At 25.0% G+C, this 17,118-nt stretch overlaps 1 protein-coding gene across 1 annotated transcript in view; it reads left to right on the top strand.

Moving 5' to 3' along the window:
- Nucleotides 1-17,118, top strand: part of LOC112591630 — a 45,133-nt gene that overhangs the window by 26,227 nt on the left and 1,788 nt on the right. Inside the window, exon 5 of the mRNA XM_025335504.1 lies at nucleotides 950-973. Coding sequence (XP_025191289.1) covers nucleotides 950-973 — 24 coding nt within the window. The remainder of the gene's footprint in view (nucleotides 1-949; nucleotides 974-17,118) is intronic.

The raw sequence follows: 17,118 nt of genomic DNA, 5'->3' as shown, positions 1-17,118 counted from the left end.
ACACACACACACACACACACACACACACACACACACACACACACACACACACACACACATATATATATAAATATAGAATCTGCATTATAGATACATTTATAGAAAATGATAGATGTATTCAGTGATGGAAGAACAGACGACGATAATAGAGTTAGTGGCATATATTCGGAAAGAATATCATCGCCGTACCCATTGTTTTAACACGATTGGATAGATAGCACATAATTTTTCTTGATAAAACCGTCAAACAAACAAGTTGTATGGAATCGTTTAGTTGGTAGTTATTAATTATTGATCGTGCAAAAAATATCTTAAAATAAATAAAAAATTTCCATCGATGCAAGTGCAACTCATGTATTTTCTATCGTCAAACTGATGAAATTGATTATAATTATTGTAATTATTGTAATTATTATTATTATTATTATTATTATCAATATTACTAATAAAACCCTCATCGGCTGACAGAATAAAAATAAAATATAATTTAGTTATGATGATTCTTAAAGTTGGAAGAAAGTGCTGTTCTCGTTAAGAAACAAATACGGTTCTGTTCGAAAGTATTCGTTAAGTACTCGGAAGCACAAACAAAAAAGTATCCAGGATATTTCGCAAATATTTCCTCCGCTAAAAAACGTCCCTCTCTAAAATTTATTAGTATTCATGGATTCGATCATCCATATATATATATATATATGTATATGTATGTTGTAACTATTAAAAAATTCCAGAGCAGTATACGTCTTAAATGTATGTCCATTTCAACTAAATTTTAAAATAAAAATTTAACACACTATACAAGATGATGATGATTATTTATATTTTTATTTTACTTAAGTTTTGCAAAATTAATACCTAAAAAAATGTATTTTATTTAGAAATATGTGCTTAGTTATTGATGTCATAATTATTATGCTATCTAATTAAATAATTTTTTTTCTATTTTCAGGTAACACTGAAAGTTTGTCCACTGGTAAGTACTAATTTGATTATATTGTGAATACATGATATTTGGTACTTATAGATACTATTCATATAGGTATTATATATAGGTATTATTCAATCATGATATTAATCGGTTAGGTTAAATATTTTATCGGTAATCTACCGATATTACATCTAACTTAAATCTGACTAGATACTTGAATTAATCAATATACATAATTTTACAATAAACTTATTCAAACTTTTTTATAACGGAATTCTTTAATGTTTCATTTGAATATTATGAATTTTATATTACTTTTTAATTTATATCTGTTGCATAATTAAAAATTCCTAAATCAATATTATCTTCACTTCTTTCATTATTAAGCTATATAAAATACATTTTCGATATGTTTTTACTCATACTTTCAGTTCATTTAAACTTATATTTTTTAAATGTTTTTGAATTCTTTGATGTGGTTTATTGCAGATTCAATAACATGATTTCGAATAATCATTAAAATAAAGTTTGATAAGCATATAGACTTCAGAAAACAAAAGATTATGTATTTGTAAGAATTATCTAAGTGTCTGTACAATTTGTCAACCTTCTTTAATACCTGTTTTAAATTGAGACCAATCTTATGCAAATGACGTGCAAGAATTTGCAGTTCCATAATACTTAAAGCAAATAAAGAAAATCGTATTAAAATAGAAAAAATAACTAGTAAATATTAATAGTATTTATCAACTATAGTTTGACAGAAATCAATATTAGATTCTAAGTAAAAAAAATAATAAACTTATCAATTTTATAATTATGAATGTGTGTATGTGTGAGAGAGAGTGTGTGTAACAGAAAAAAAAAAAACAAAAACAAAAAATGAGGATTTTGGTTATTATATTTAAAACATTTTAAATTATTTTAGTTTGTGAAGAAAAATTTTAAAAATATGTTATCTATTTTAAAATTAATAATTTGTATCATTTTTAATTTTAATAGCTAAAGCTTGAAAATTTAAGATGAATTCCTCAAGTTTTTTTACTGAAAATTAAAAAAAAAGTTTAACCAAAGCAACATGTAATTTTTATGAGTGATTAAAATGCTCAAAATTTAACGACATTGTATATTTCCTAGAAAAATAACAATTTTTTTAATTTGTTGTAATGAAAAAAAAACATTGGAAAACTTAACTATTATTGCTTCTAACTACCTCATTTTTTATTTAGACCCTCTCCTAAATAAAACAAAAACAAGTTATGTTAATGAATGATTACAGATGAATGTATGGGGGGGGGGGGTATTGATTAATTTGATTTTATACAATTCAGGTTTATTATTTTATTTTATTATTTAAGATCTGTGATAATTACTTAATACAATAAGTAAATTTAAGGTTCACATAATCAAAAAAATATCTATTGATTTTACTCTAAAACATATTCTTTTTAGATTACCAATAACTAATATTAATATTTGAGCCATTTATTGGTCTATAAATAATATACTTAATGGTTTCAATAATTTTCGGATAATAGTACTACTCCTATTAAAAACGATGGTTTAAAATGTTGTGGGTACCTATGTTACATTATAGTATAGCAATGCAAAATTATATTATTAATATTCATTAATTTTTATGGGAATATAGTGAGTACTTATTTTTCTCAATGTATAGTTAAGTACAAAATATTTTAATTATTGATGATATTTTAATAGAAAATGTTTTATTAGCATTAATTACACTACTGCTAAAAATTATAACTGTAATGTTGGATTTTCATTACGCCGTTTCTTATCGTGTCGTATTTTGTATATTTATCCAAGATATTATGTCTTAAGAGTGCATTACGTTCATATTTTTTACCTTTTTCATGCCCCAAGTGTATTCGTAGTTTTATCTACAAATCATATTGAACAGCTACAGGAGTACCTGCATCCTCGGTTCATAGCCAAAACTTTAAAAAGACAAAATTGACAATCGACCAAATGTACAATTGTAAAAATAATTTTTTAAGGATTATTATGGTAGTGGTAGAATATAAAACTTTATTTTAACTTTGATAATAACTCAGTACACCAATGTGTGCAAGTAATGAACTGATGCATGAAGTAATGTCATAAAATACAAGTAATTCGCGTGTTTTTAGTTTGCAAAAAAAATCAAAAACCGTTTAATTCAATTTTATTTGGGTATAATAGAAAAAAATTATGAAATAAAAATACTCGTTTACACTTAAAATGTATATAAATGGGTGTCCCAAAATAATAAAATAAATAATAATAATTACCAAATGTTTAGGGCGTAAGCCAATTTACTTCCTTGTGGTGCATTCGGGATAACTTAAATAAACTGAGACACATTCGGACTGCGTCAAATTTTTTTTCCTTGAGATGCACTTAGGATTATTAGATAAGGGTCATTTAGAAAAGAATTCGGTGTTAGCTTGTAATTATATTTTTAAAAATGTATATAATTAGGTAATAGCTAGGTACGTTTTTACGTACCTACTAAAAGAAAAGTTGTAATAAGCTATACCTTAAAGACATTTATATTATCACTTGAAACAATGATAATAAATTATTTCCTAAATAATATTTTAGTTATTTTTTTTATATAATATTTACACTTGTTTTTCTGCTTTTCCATTTATTCGCTTATTCGCCGTTGCTTTGAATTTCATGATCATTCCTTTTTTATTATTATTAAAATAGTTTTTTTTTTTTATTGTTATTAAATTATATGTAATAAGTACAATTGATAAAAAGAGAAAAAGTAGATAAAATATTCATTAATATCACTCTTCTAAATAGGTACAATAGGTAAAATAAAATTAATAAATTATCTAAAATCTGAATTTGAGAATTGATTTTTTTTCTTATAAATTTGAATATGAATAATAATTAAGTTAAAAGATCTCTGGACAATTTTCTTTTTAGTCGACAGGTTATATCCAGTAGATCTGGAGAGAATAAATTTGATATGAAAGGATTTAAATGATTATGAAGTTTATTACGGAATTGTTGATAGAATTTAGATGCTCGGATGAGGATTATTTTTGTCATTTTGTAGTGGTACTTTTATAAATGTACTGCGTAGATAACAATAATATTTTAAAATAAATATTATAATTGTTTATACACAATTTAAAGAAAAAATGATTTAATACTCATGCAGTAAATCAATGAGGCAAAATATAAAAACATGGCTCATTGTGAGAGCATTACATACCCTCTACTCTTGCTACGCTATTAATACATAATATTTTTATTTATAGACTATTATAATATTAAAAGATATATTTTAATCGACGCCAAACAGTATATTATAGGTATTTACTAATTACTATAGTCTATACTCTATAGTATCAATAATCTATAATAATATGAAGTGCACGCCGAATAATTGGTTAATTTTATAACAATTATTGTAATAATTTTTAAAGAACGACAGAAAAATATGAGTAAGGTTAGATGTTTCACGATTTTCGTGTATGTGGGTATACTCACACCATCGATGTTCTTATTTATTTTTTCGTAAAAAGCTACAAAAGACGTACAGTGCTCGTTTCTTTTTTTTTAATTCAATAAATTGTATTTTAAATGCAATAGCGTCTACTCCACGTTCGGTGTTAAAACACAAATACACGTGGATATGTGTGTGTGCGCGCGTGTGTATGTCATGTGCACGTTACAGCCCATCTCATTTGCAGAGAACCGTTGGCCGACGCTACACGAATAAAAACTCGACAACAATAACGACGTCGTATAAATTCGATTACCGGCGTGTTTTCATTATCGTTTCAATAATGTGATTTTACCGAATAATAATTACAGCAATAACGAAATAAGCGTGCGGCCGGCTTTTACGCCGACAAATGACGTAATTTTGTTGCTGTATATACTCGCGTCGACCGCCGTAAAAGCACAAAATATGTAATAATAAATAACAACGTACTTACTTGAATATTAGGGCGGAAGGCGCTCTATTTTGCCCGTCGAGTTTTCCCGACGTTTTTCTCAAAAATGTATGCAAATTGGATATTCGACACGAAAATCGCAAAAGTGATGTGCACACGTTTCCTCAGCCACGGTGTGTTTCGTAGGTATTTATATGTATACATAATAATATATTTGCAAATATTATCATAATGCGGTCGTCGGTACCACCAACACCTCATATTTATACATATAGATATAATATTATCGAACTGTCTTAATGCTGTCGAAACGATTTGTGAATTTAAATAACTAATTTGCAAAATAGTTGTGGTAATTTGGATTTCGAAGGAACATTACGATAACTTCGTTGCGCGCAAACTTGGTGGCAGACAACGGACGGTATAATAATACAACCGACCTTTCGTGCGTACGCAAAAACCGTTCGCATTACACGGGATAGCATAATTTCATTTGGCGATTAGTAAATAATTTTCATAGAACGTTAACCATAAAAAATACTAATAGCTGTGTTACAAAATATTATCTCTTCCTCACAATTCGTATCAAATCTTTTTTTTCTTTTCTTTTTTTTTTTTTACATATTTCGCAGGACAATATTATTATTATTATTATTATTATTATTAATATTTTACTCCGATCATGGTTCGTCGTCGTCTACCAATGCGATCAGTTATTTCAAATAATTTAATTTTTCATTTCTTTTTATCTTTTCTTACTACTTCAATATTCAATTTGATTTTTTATCTCATTTTTTTTTTTTTTTTTTGTTATTTTTACATTTTACACACACTTTCTCTCTATCGATTTTTGTTCGTAACCAATGACTTGACTTTGGATGTTTTAATTTAATGTACTTTACTTTTAACAATCTCTTTATACAAATATAATATACCTAGTAGTTAGTATATATGTAGTATATTATACTTATATATTTTGATCGTATAATTTACCCAATCTTAAAAAAGTTTCCTTTGCTTTACGTCGTTGAATTTCTAAAATCGATTAAAAACTTAACCTATACCTCAGTTCGTGATTACTTTTCGATAAAAATGAAAATATTTTTGATTAAAATTATACAACCGCGTTTTTAATACTTTATACCAACAAAAAGGAAAGTTGAGGTTGTTTTAAATCAAGTCTAAAGTTAAGTTTACATAATTAGTAAGCCAGATGCCAAAATGTTTTATGTGTTTAATAGGTTCGATTGGTGATAAAAAGTGATCCAATACGCTTTAGTTACAAATCCAGATAAATCAACCAGATTCTTTCGATTGCCGAATAACTAAAGTTTTCGATGTAAGGAGCAAAATTATATTGAACATGCGCATATTATTAAAGTAAAAGCGCTGTAAGTTTAAATATTTATCTAAACAGAAATCGAAATAACATCATAATTTTATATACCTTCAGTTCGTTTGCAAAACATTGTTTTTTAGTAAAAAAATACAGCGTTGACGTTTCTTTGAAGTTTAGGTATAATCGAACAACAAAAAACATTTAACCCATTAAAATTATATTACCTATACATTGTGTATATTATTGACTTTCCACCGTCTCAGTTAAACACACAAAAGTGCGATTTGCTGCTGATTGGTTTCCGTAATATGCCTTATACATATAATATGTCGGTTTATGTGTATAACAGTGACCTGTAGTTTGTTCGTGCGTTTACGTATAAATGCATATTATAATGCAAACAGTCAGACGTCACTTAAAACTATATATACAGGACTATAGGTAATATAGATTTATATATATACGCGTCTGTCTATACTATATATATAAATATACAATATACCGACTGCGTAGTTAACGACTATCGTTTTCGGTGGTCATATGGCGGCTGTTTAATTTCCGGTGACTTACCGGCACGGCTGGTTTTAGATCAACGTCTATCGTGCGCGTTCAGCCTATATACGTGTATGTATAAGGTATATTTACCTATATTACTATATACACAATATACATTACATATAAATAGATATGTATATAGTGTTGAGAGTCACAATGTACCGGTGGATGACGGCTGCCATTTAAGACAATACAATATAGTGAATTCAAATTACACATTCTACACAAGGATCATGAGTTCCAGTAGAGGGTTGAATTTGCACATAGATGTTTTATTACAGTTGACCGACGACGAAAAGGTTGTGGCTCTATAAACCTTATATGTATATGTGTGTGTTTGTGTGTGTTTGTGTGTGTATGTGTTTGTATGTGTGTGTGTGTGTGTGTGTGTGTGTAACGAGGAATATAAAATATAACTACAATACGTAAATTCGTAAATACGTAGGTAATACGTAAGTCTATGGACATAGTCCACCGGGCGTTGTTTAACGGTATACGACCATATAGCGAGAGAATACACTCGCATACTATAGGCGTAGTGTTGCTATGAACGCGTCAAAGTGGTAAAAGTTTTCCGTCGGAAGGAACTTAAAATATCCTGTTAACGGGTAGTTCAGGATGGGGAAAGTACGTCCCAATGACCATTGAGAGGGACTAGGCGTTGCTTGGTGGAAGAGCTTTGCCGGAAAACGTTTTTCCCTCTTGGAAACAGCCGCTGTAGAAAAACGAATTTTCGGCCAAAAACTTGTTTGACTATAAAACATATACATACATATATGTGTATTATATGTATTATATTTAAGTATACCCGTGTGTGAGCGCAAAAACCACTATAGCCGTTAGACCGTTGTATGTTTGTCACCGGTCACTTCGTGAGAAAGTTTCAGCTTGGCTTAAATGCATTAATTGAAAAAATTAAAATTTTTATTCGTTGAAAAATAATCCTTTTGTATTGTATCTTATATTTTTGATTAATATATACTTATACATAATCATTACATTATACCTATACCTATAATGTAGTAATTTAAGTTTCATGTTTCGTCTTATAAAAATCTCATATTATGGAATTACCGTCGGCAAGGGGGAGCATTTATACAATTTCAGTATAATTCAACTGTAAAGTATAAATTGTTCGATTAAATTTATCGGTTAACAGAAGTTTTTTTCACAATCAACAAAAAAAAAAAAAAACCAACAGCAAAAACCTAACCTAAAAAATTACATACTTATACTACGTAATAATAAATATTAGATTTACTTCGTTAATACTGTTTGTCATTAATAATTTTCATGCTACTATTGATTGCGATTAACTTAATGACATTATTATTTAACTTAAGTTCATATAACCGAAATTCTTGATTCATTCGATTGCCATATTATATTAAAGATATAATTCAAGCGAACAGATTCTCCAGGGAGTCTATGCGCGAGTGAGCGTTACACGACGAAATAAATGATTCATATTTCGCATTTCCAACCAACTGTTCATAAAACATTTAAGCACATGCTTGCGTGACTGTATCCATGGTCATAATGATGGTGGTGACACACGTTTCTACAATACTCTGGAGTTTAAGTAGGGGGTACAAGGGAAATAAGTCCCCCTGCATTGGTTTCTTTTGTCAATACTTAAATAGTATCAAATCTTTTAAAACTATACTACTATGCTCAAGCTTTTAAGTTAAATAAAAATAATTCCCTTGGTTAGGAAATATAATGATTTATTATCAAAATTTTATTATTTTAGTCTAATAAAGCTATTTAAAAAAATATTTTTTGGTTCGATAAAAATAAAATTATGCAAAATACTGACTTCATCAAATTTCTATTATCTTACTATTCCATAAATTATTCTGCAAATGTCGATTAAAAATCTATTTTTGAATAAAAATGTTTGAAAATATAATACAAAGTTCCTTATGATTTGTTTATTTTCAAACTAAAAATTTAAATTTAAAAGCATTTAAAGATTATATTTTTATAAAATTTATGAAAATTCCAAAAGTTTATGAATTATTATGTAGTTAGAAATTCATAAAAATTCTTTTTTATCTGATATTTAAAGTTAAATAAAAAATTTCTCATTAATTTTTCTACCTATTTAAAAAATAATGTTTACCGGAAAGTCACATTCATTTCAAATTTTTACGACATTAGATATTTATTCGTATAATAACTATTTCTCTTAAAAGGATTTTTGTTTATTTTGTTGCAATTGAAAAACAAATAATCATACACATAGATACTTGGAATTTTCATCTTATGTTTATCTTATTAGTTTCATAGCATTAATTTTAAATATTTTAACTCTTTTTGAGCTAAAAAGATGTTTAAAATGTTTAATATTTTTTAGTTTTCTTCTATGATTATTGGTGAAAAATTATTAGCTGTATCAATATTTATAAAAAATGAATACAAGATTCCTTATTATAAGTTTTTTTTATTTGTATATAATTATTAAAAACAAATTGGCATTATCTTTTTTAAATACATTTTAAGTTTAAATTTTAATAACATTTTTCAAAATAAATATTTTGTGTATTTTATATCAAAAAATTTATAAAATTTTCAATTTTATAGCTAAGGTTTAGAAATTTAATAAGATAATTCTCAAAATAAATTTATATACTGAAACCAAAAATTAAAAAAATATATATATAAACTGAATAATTTTTTTTATAAATATTTGTACAACAAAATTGGTCGAAATTAAATAATTTAACAATATTAACTACTTTTTATAATTATTATTATATAGTTTAGATTCTGAATAAATAAATGCTAACGTTTAGATTAAAAAGTTGTGATAAAAAAATTGAAAAATATGCATTTAAATTAAATAAATTTTGTGGAGTTATCCCACGACTAGTTAAGATAACGTAATAAAATAAAATATTTAGTAATAAGAATTATTTGTTTGCATGCGTGCAAATACTCAAAATATTAGGTAACTATAGAAATCAAAATATCCTTTAACATTTTATGCCACTCTAAGCCTTAATACTAATACCAATGCATGTTATTTTTTGCTTAACTCCTTCTCGAAATAATTTCGTTCAACAAGAACACGATTTTGTGTTAATAAATCCAACAATGACTTATTATTTTTTCTTCAATTATATACAATGGTTGTCATGTTTAGATTCCATCCAGAACAATAATTGAAAAAAAACAACATTGGTTTTTCAAAAGATAATATTATTAAGAAAAATCTTATTGTTCAATACTTCAATAAATTATTTGTACAGTTGAATAAACTACTAATATACTATACTCGATCTATTGTAATCATAATATAAATATAATATAATGTTTAATTTTTTATAGAATAAATGAAAAACATTTACAAATTTTATAGTAGTTATAAATATTATAACTTATAATATTTTAATTTACACGTTGAGATGCTTTTATATTTTGGGATAATATATTTTTATTTTGCATTGTCGGAAATACGTGAGAAAATAGTTTTTCTTTTAAGTTCAATAAGGATACAATAAATCGTCAATACATAATATAATATGGTTAATGGAATATTGGTAGTTAATTTATTATAATTTTCCCAATAATATAAAACTGTACTCAAAATATTTAAAAACAGTTCAATATTTTAAAATTCTGATAAATCTAAAACATAATATTAATCCAAACCCGAAGAAGTTAATTTAAATTTTAAATTCGTTAAGTTGAGTTAGTAAAGAAAATTTTAAGAAACGTTGAAAATGACATTTCAATTTTTTAATTTTTCAATTGAATATTATAAAATCTATGCCAAAGAATAATAAGCAGATTTGATAAAAATATATATACGAAAACACAAAAATATATTAAAAATAATAATATTACATTCTCGTATAAGTAACTGACAAAAAACAGAACATAAAATTAAACTATTCAATGACAGAAATACTAGCAGAAGTAATTATTTATTCAAGTTAAGTTTTGGTAAGTAAATTTATCAAGAAATAACTTCTCCAATATTTCTTAAAACGTCGAACTGAGTTACCTTATAGTATAATTGAAAGATTTTAAATTAATTGCATGGGTGAAATTAAGATTTTCTTTGAAGAACAGTTATGACAAATTATATTTATATACGTTATTTTGATTCCTATTAAAATACAGAAATGGTTAATTAAAATTTTCAATGGTACGATAGGTATAGTATTTCAAAAATTACTACAGGTACTTAAAATGTTATAAATAATAGCGATTATTTATTTTTCATAATTATTTATACAACTTGCGGTATTTAACTATATTTTAAATCTTCTTGTTTTATAATAAGTATTAGTAAAAAAATAGTTTGAAGTGACTATTAAATTAATTAACTGATTAGTAATTGTATAAAAAAGAAAATGTAACTCGTTAATTCAGAAGTTGCTTTAAAATAAAAAGTACTTGTCATGTTATAATTTAATTAAAAGTAACTTAACTTTAACTTTTTAACTAGTTAATTCTTAGCATTACCTACCACTATTACCACTATTATATATTGTGCATTTGTGCCATCATGTGGAATGTTTTTCTATTTTCTACTCACTGTAATCAATATATATGATGTTTGGTTATAAAAACCCTTAAAGCGTTAAAAAAATCATTATAAAAAAAATATTACTAGTTCAATCATATACAATGTATTCAACACCTCAATCTATAAAATAATGATTTGTAACTATTTTTATTTTAATAAAAAATAATCATGAGTTTTTAACAGAAACTTAAAATAGAGTTAAAAAAATGTTTTAGTTTTAACATGTCATGGGCTTTAATTATTTTTTTAATACAATACATATACATATAAACATTTTAAATGGATAATGAAGGTCCCTTAATCCTCGTTTCGTGCATCACTTTCAATCATCATTCAAACAATCAAGATTCACGTTGATTTTATTTTTAATACTTTTGTAAGTTACAATTTTAATACTATAATACTTTTACCTAAATTCTCTGTTACAAGTACTTGCTGTATCTACTCATGAAATTTTTTTGATGTTTTAATATTTTGTTTATGAAAATAATTTTAAATCTAACTATTAACAAATTAATTTTTGTCATCGTTTCTAAATAACTGTATAAGGGAATAAAGTTGCATTTTATACTGTGTCGCAACTTAGTGGGTGGTACCCGGTCCGAATAACTATTAGATTGTGCCTCAAATTTCTCACGTAGGAATTAATAAATCTCTATGATGGTTATTTTTATAAGTATAAAATATTATGTGATTGATGTTAATAGACATAGGTATAATTGAACTACATAGATACATAAATTTTACGATTTTTATTTATATCTCGACTTCATCATAAACAAATTATTATTTTTAGTAACATAACCTTTTATTCATAAAAATTATAAAAACATCAAATTAATTTTAGGTACCAAAATTTCAATTATGTTTAATATTTATACTAAGCAATAAATATACAATAAACTTGAAGACTTATTATACAGTGATAACTAGGTATAACCATATACATTATAGATTCAAAACTAAACGATGAATGTATTGATTTTACAAATAATGTGTATATTATACATACGATATCTAGAAAAAATGCTTCGATTTTAATTTTTGGGAGCGGTTTCTATTAGAAAATTAGATCTAGTTGGTACTTTTGAAAGGTTAACATTCCCAAGATTTTTAAAAATAATTGTAAAAAACAAAAAAAAAAAAGTTAAAGTAAAACGGAAATTTTCACACAAAACCAGATTTTGGCAAAATTAATTTTGTTTATGGCATAAATCAAAAATAAATAATCCTACATTTAAATTTATATCAAATTTTGGTAAAGAAAATAATTTATGTATATTCTACTCATGGTATAATTTTTAAAATGACTCTTTTAGAGATATAAGTATATAAAATGCATCCCCCTTTTCTTTTTTAATGATATAGTTATTTAAAATCTGGTTTTTGGAACTATTAAATATGATTAAAGACCGTATTATTTTCTTTCATCTTTCTGTTTTTTAAAGCATGATACGATTTCTCATCAAACGATTTTCATTTAATGTTGTAATTCCAAAACGAACAACCGTAGGTACTTGAAATTTTCACCAAATGCTTATAATACTATAATACACATTGATACTTAGTTAAGAAATGTTAATAGGTGAAATAATATTGAAATTATAATAAAAAAATAAAATATTTTTTCAGAAATTTCTTCGACTGTTATTCTTTCTACAGTGAATATCCCGAATAACCAATTTTAAATCATCATAGTTATGTAAAACTTGAATTGTGTAGTATAACTTGTAGTACCCCCGAGGTCACTATATCAATTATTTTGACGTTAAAAACGTCCAATGAATACAATTAAAAAAAAATATATTAATAAGTAGTACAACTATAATAACTCATTATGATAAATATAAATATATATATTAGCATTATATAGTTTTAACTTGTAAACAAGTGATGACAGAGATTTCATAATTCTTTAACTATATATTATTTTCGTTAAGTACTTAACTCTATTTTAGTCCCTTCTCCCCATCAATGGTGTTACGATAGTTGCGGCATTGGTGTTGGACACACGCTGTTATAAATATAGTTTTGAATGTTTCTTTTTGTTTTATACAAATAATAGTATTGCCATGAAAGTTTTCTGTTTTTATATTATATAATGTATATAGGTATTATATATACATACTTTTTTAATATTAATGGCCTTGTTCGAAGTTGAAAACTTTTTTCTGGATATACAATTGGGTCAGCGCAAAGTATCACGTCAAAGGAACCGACCGCATGAGAACGGTATACATCAAAGCCTTTCATTACTCTTCACTTTACCCAATTATATATATATATACACTATTACACATAGGTATATTTTATACATAAATTATATACTATATAATATACTATATGTAGTGTATATTATGTGTGTATACTGTAAATATATATATATATATATATATATTATGAGATTTTTCTATTCAAATTGTTTACTGTGTTGAAGACGTTATTGATTTTGTATTCATTGTTCTGATACCAAGTATAGAAATTAAACACACTCAAGAATGTGTTAAGTAGGTTTTAAATATTTCTTAAAGTAATTTATTGTCACTTAATACGTCCACTTTTTTTTTTATTATTATTTCATTTTCCGCTATAAAGATTCATTGAATACAAATTTGTGTATACGAAACGTTTTTAACAATAGCGTATTTTATTGAGACATGTAAAAAAAAGATAATTTGGTTAAGTGTACCTTTTGTTTTGTTTATGTACCTACTTATATATTTACTGCGTAAGATAAACAAGAGCATTTCATCGAAAATGTATTACATTTTATATGACTAAAATAGTTTCAATTTCGTTAATAACAGGCAATTCAGCTAAAACTGTAATATTATAATGGTTCTTGTATCATCTATATTCGAATTTAATGAAAACGATACTAAATACTCTGCATAGTTCAAAAACATCGCAGACTAAAGTAATTGCAGATTAAAATGAACTCGTTAAATTTTACAGTTGAAAAAATCTTTATTAATTTATTTATTAATCAAAATAGTTTTAATTATATAAAATAAAAAGTAATTTTTTTTGTATTTTAAGATACAATAAATCCAACTAATAATATTAATTTTCAAATTTTTAAATAGCAATTATTCCTTGTTTACACATAAAATAATTTCCGATGATGTACATACGTACATAGACTTTTTTTATGAATACAAATAATTATTACTTAAGTAATATTAAATATATTAAAACGGATTTGGTTATAAACATGCTAAAAAGTTTGGAATTAATAAAACTTTTGTTCTTCTCTGGTTAAATTAATAAAATAAATGTAATACTGTTTTATATATGTTGAACACCTACTAAGATTCTCTAAATATCTACTTGTTCAGGAAACTAATATAATTTATAAGTTAAGCTATAATACAAATACATATTAATAGTTATTACAATTTTAACTTCACTATACATTGACTAGCAGACGGCAGTATGAATACAACTGTAGGTAATGATAACTTTTATTTATTTAGATAACATTTGTATTAATACTACTACGAATTTCAATTTACGTATTTTATAAAATTCCATAGATTCTGATAATATTACGTAGTTATATTGGACATATAACTAAAAATAATACGATAATATTATTACTGTAATTATTCGTACTCAAAAATACTTAATTTTCCTTGACTATGACGTAAAACACGATCACTTTATTATGCGAGTATGACGTAGACTGTAAAGAATTATTTTTATTAAAATTTATATTTCGGTCAACACAAAATAAGTGCTTATAAGTAACAAACTTCATGACAAGCTTAGTCGTGAGAGCAGTTCTTATAAAATCTATTTATATTTTAAATATTATTTAGATTTAGCCTAACTTTATAAACACATAATTTTTCGGATACTCAAATTTTTTTCGTTAATATTTGCATTTGATATTATATTATTGTATATGCTATATTTCATGAATAACGAATATGTAATAATATTTGTTTACCATTTTATTTCAAAAACTTACAATAACTCGATAGTTTACCTCTGACGTAAATACGTAATATATTTGTTGTACATAAATATACAAGATAGGTGTATATCATAATATATCATTTTGTTTAAAAAGAAACTGAGAAATTCGCACTGCTACATAATATGTGTCAAGTTTTACTCATCATTGAGTAGGTCACTGTAATGGATGTGTTAAATTTAAATTTGATGATAAATCATTGTATACGAAAAACGATTTTATACTGAGGCAGTCTGTCGATTGCCAGCTAATATTTATAGAAATATTTCAATAGGTATGTTATATTTATATTGATATTAATATCAAATACATGGTAGGTTATTTTCTTATAGCTAGTAACAAATAATAATTAAAATATTGTTTCATATAAAATTATATTAGAGGTATTAAAAATATTTTTAATTTAATTGTGTCATTATAGAATAAGTAGAAATGAAAAGTTTTGAGTTAAAAAAATATTATTCATAATTTTTTTAATTATTACAATAAAATAATTAAAATCTTTATTATTTATTTTAAGTTTTAAACTTCAAATTTTGTAAAATTGTATCTTCAAGCGCTTATAAAAAAATTGCAGCAATTTAAAATCGATATTTTAAATTGATGTAACCTAAGTATAAATAATGAAAATTCTACTTTTAAATTTCTATCTTATTTAAGAAAATACAAAAATCGTATCAACCTTTATGAATAAAAAATGAAATAAATCTAAAATTCAAATAAATTTCTTAAAACGAGTTTAAATGTTTGAAAATTATAAATTGTATCAATAAAATGTAACCTAATAAAGATATTAAGTGAATTAAAAAAAAAAAAAAACTTGAAATTGATTTTTACGTAACAATGTTCAATCTCTTCCCCCCTTCCCAAAATATACCAAGTATATCCAATTTGCTACCATAGCCAACCTCAAAAATTAAAAATTAAATTATTTCCAAAATCTAATAACAGACACAAATAATAATTAATTAAAAAACACTCAACATTGTAAACTAATTCGTTAATCGAACCACTCACAGCTTAAACATGAACATTTAATAAACCTCGAATTTGTTTAGATGTAATAATATATTCTCAATCCAATAATAAAATAATTATTACATAAACGTGTATACTAAATTTCAATTTCAGACTTTGTTTTTCGTTTTAAATTTAATATTCAATATACCAACAAAGAATAAATTTTTAGTAATATTAAAGTGTGTCTTCCAATTAAAATTATATGTCATCTGCATGTTGATGTTCTTATGACATTCGATAAATAAGTATTAAATGGACATATTATATTATGTTGTTTTTCCAGTTAACGGTCACTTTGAAAAAAATTTCGTAATACAAACTCTTTACTTTTACTACTCATTAAAAGCAATTATGTTGATTGATTAATGCGTGTTAAATGACAAAAAAGTTTATTCTGTTGCTGACCCACTTGGTTCTTTACAGAAAGTTTTCATTACATCTCTGAAAAAAAAACACATCGTAGTATGTCCGTGTCTTTACGCTCTGCCTTTTTAATTTACATTAGAAATTAAATTTGTTTTGAACAAAACTTTTTTTATTTTCTCCAAAGAATGAGTTAACTGGAATTTACACTCATTATTTTCACGATAAAAATGAAAGGGTGAACAATAAATTCGTCTAGTATCTCAACCTACATTCGCCACTAATTACACTATTATACTTCTAGGAGTGTTTGAGGTAGTTGACTTTTCCAAAAGATATTGTTAAAGTTTTCTTGTGTTTTAACAAAAAAGTTGCTCGTTTGATTTTGTATATATTAAAACGAAGCAAAATCAACATACAAGATTATTAATCAAATTGAACATTATCGATAGCATAGGCTCGTTTTTTGTTTAT

The sequence above is a fragment of the Melanaphis sacchari genome, unplaced genomic scaffold (assembly GCF_002803265.2).
Source record: "Melanaphis sacchari strain LSU unplaced genomic scaffold, SCAv2.0 Contig13_pilon_pilon, whole genome shotgun sequence".
Classification (NCBI taxonomy): Eukaryota; Metazoa; Arthropoda; class Insecta; order Hemiptera; family Aphididae; genus Melanaphis; species Melanaphis sacchari.
The sequence above is the reverse complement of the archived record's forward strand: the minus strand, read 5'-3'. Positions and strand labels throughout refer to the sequence as shown.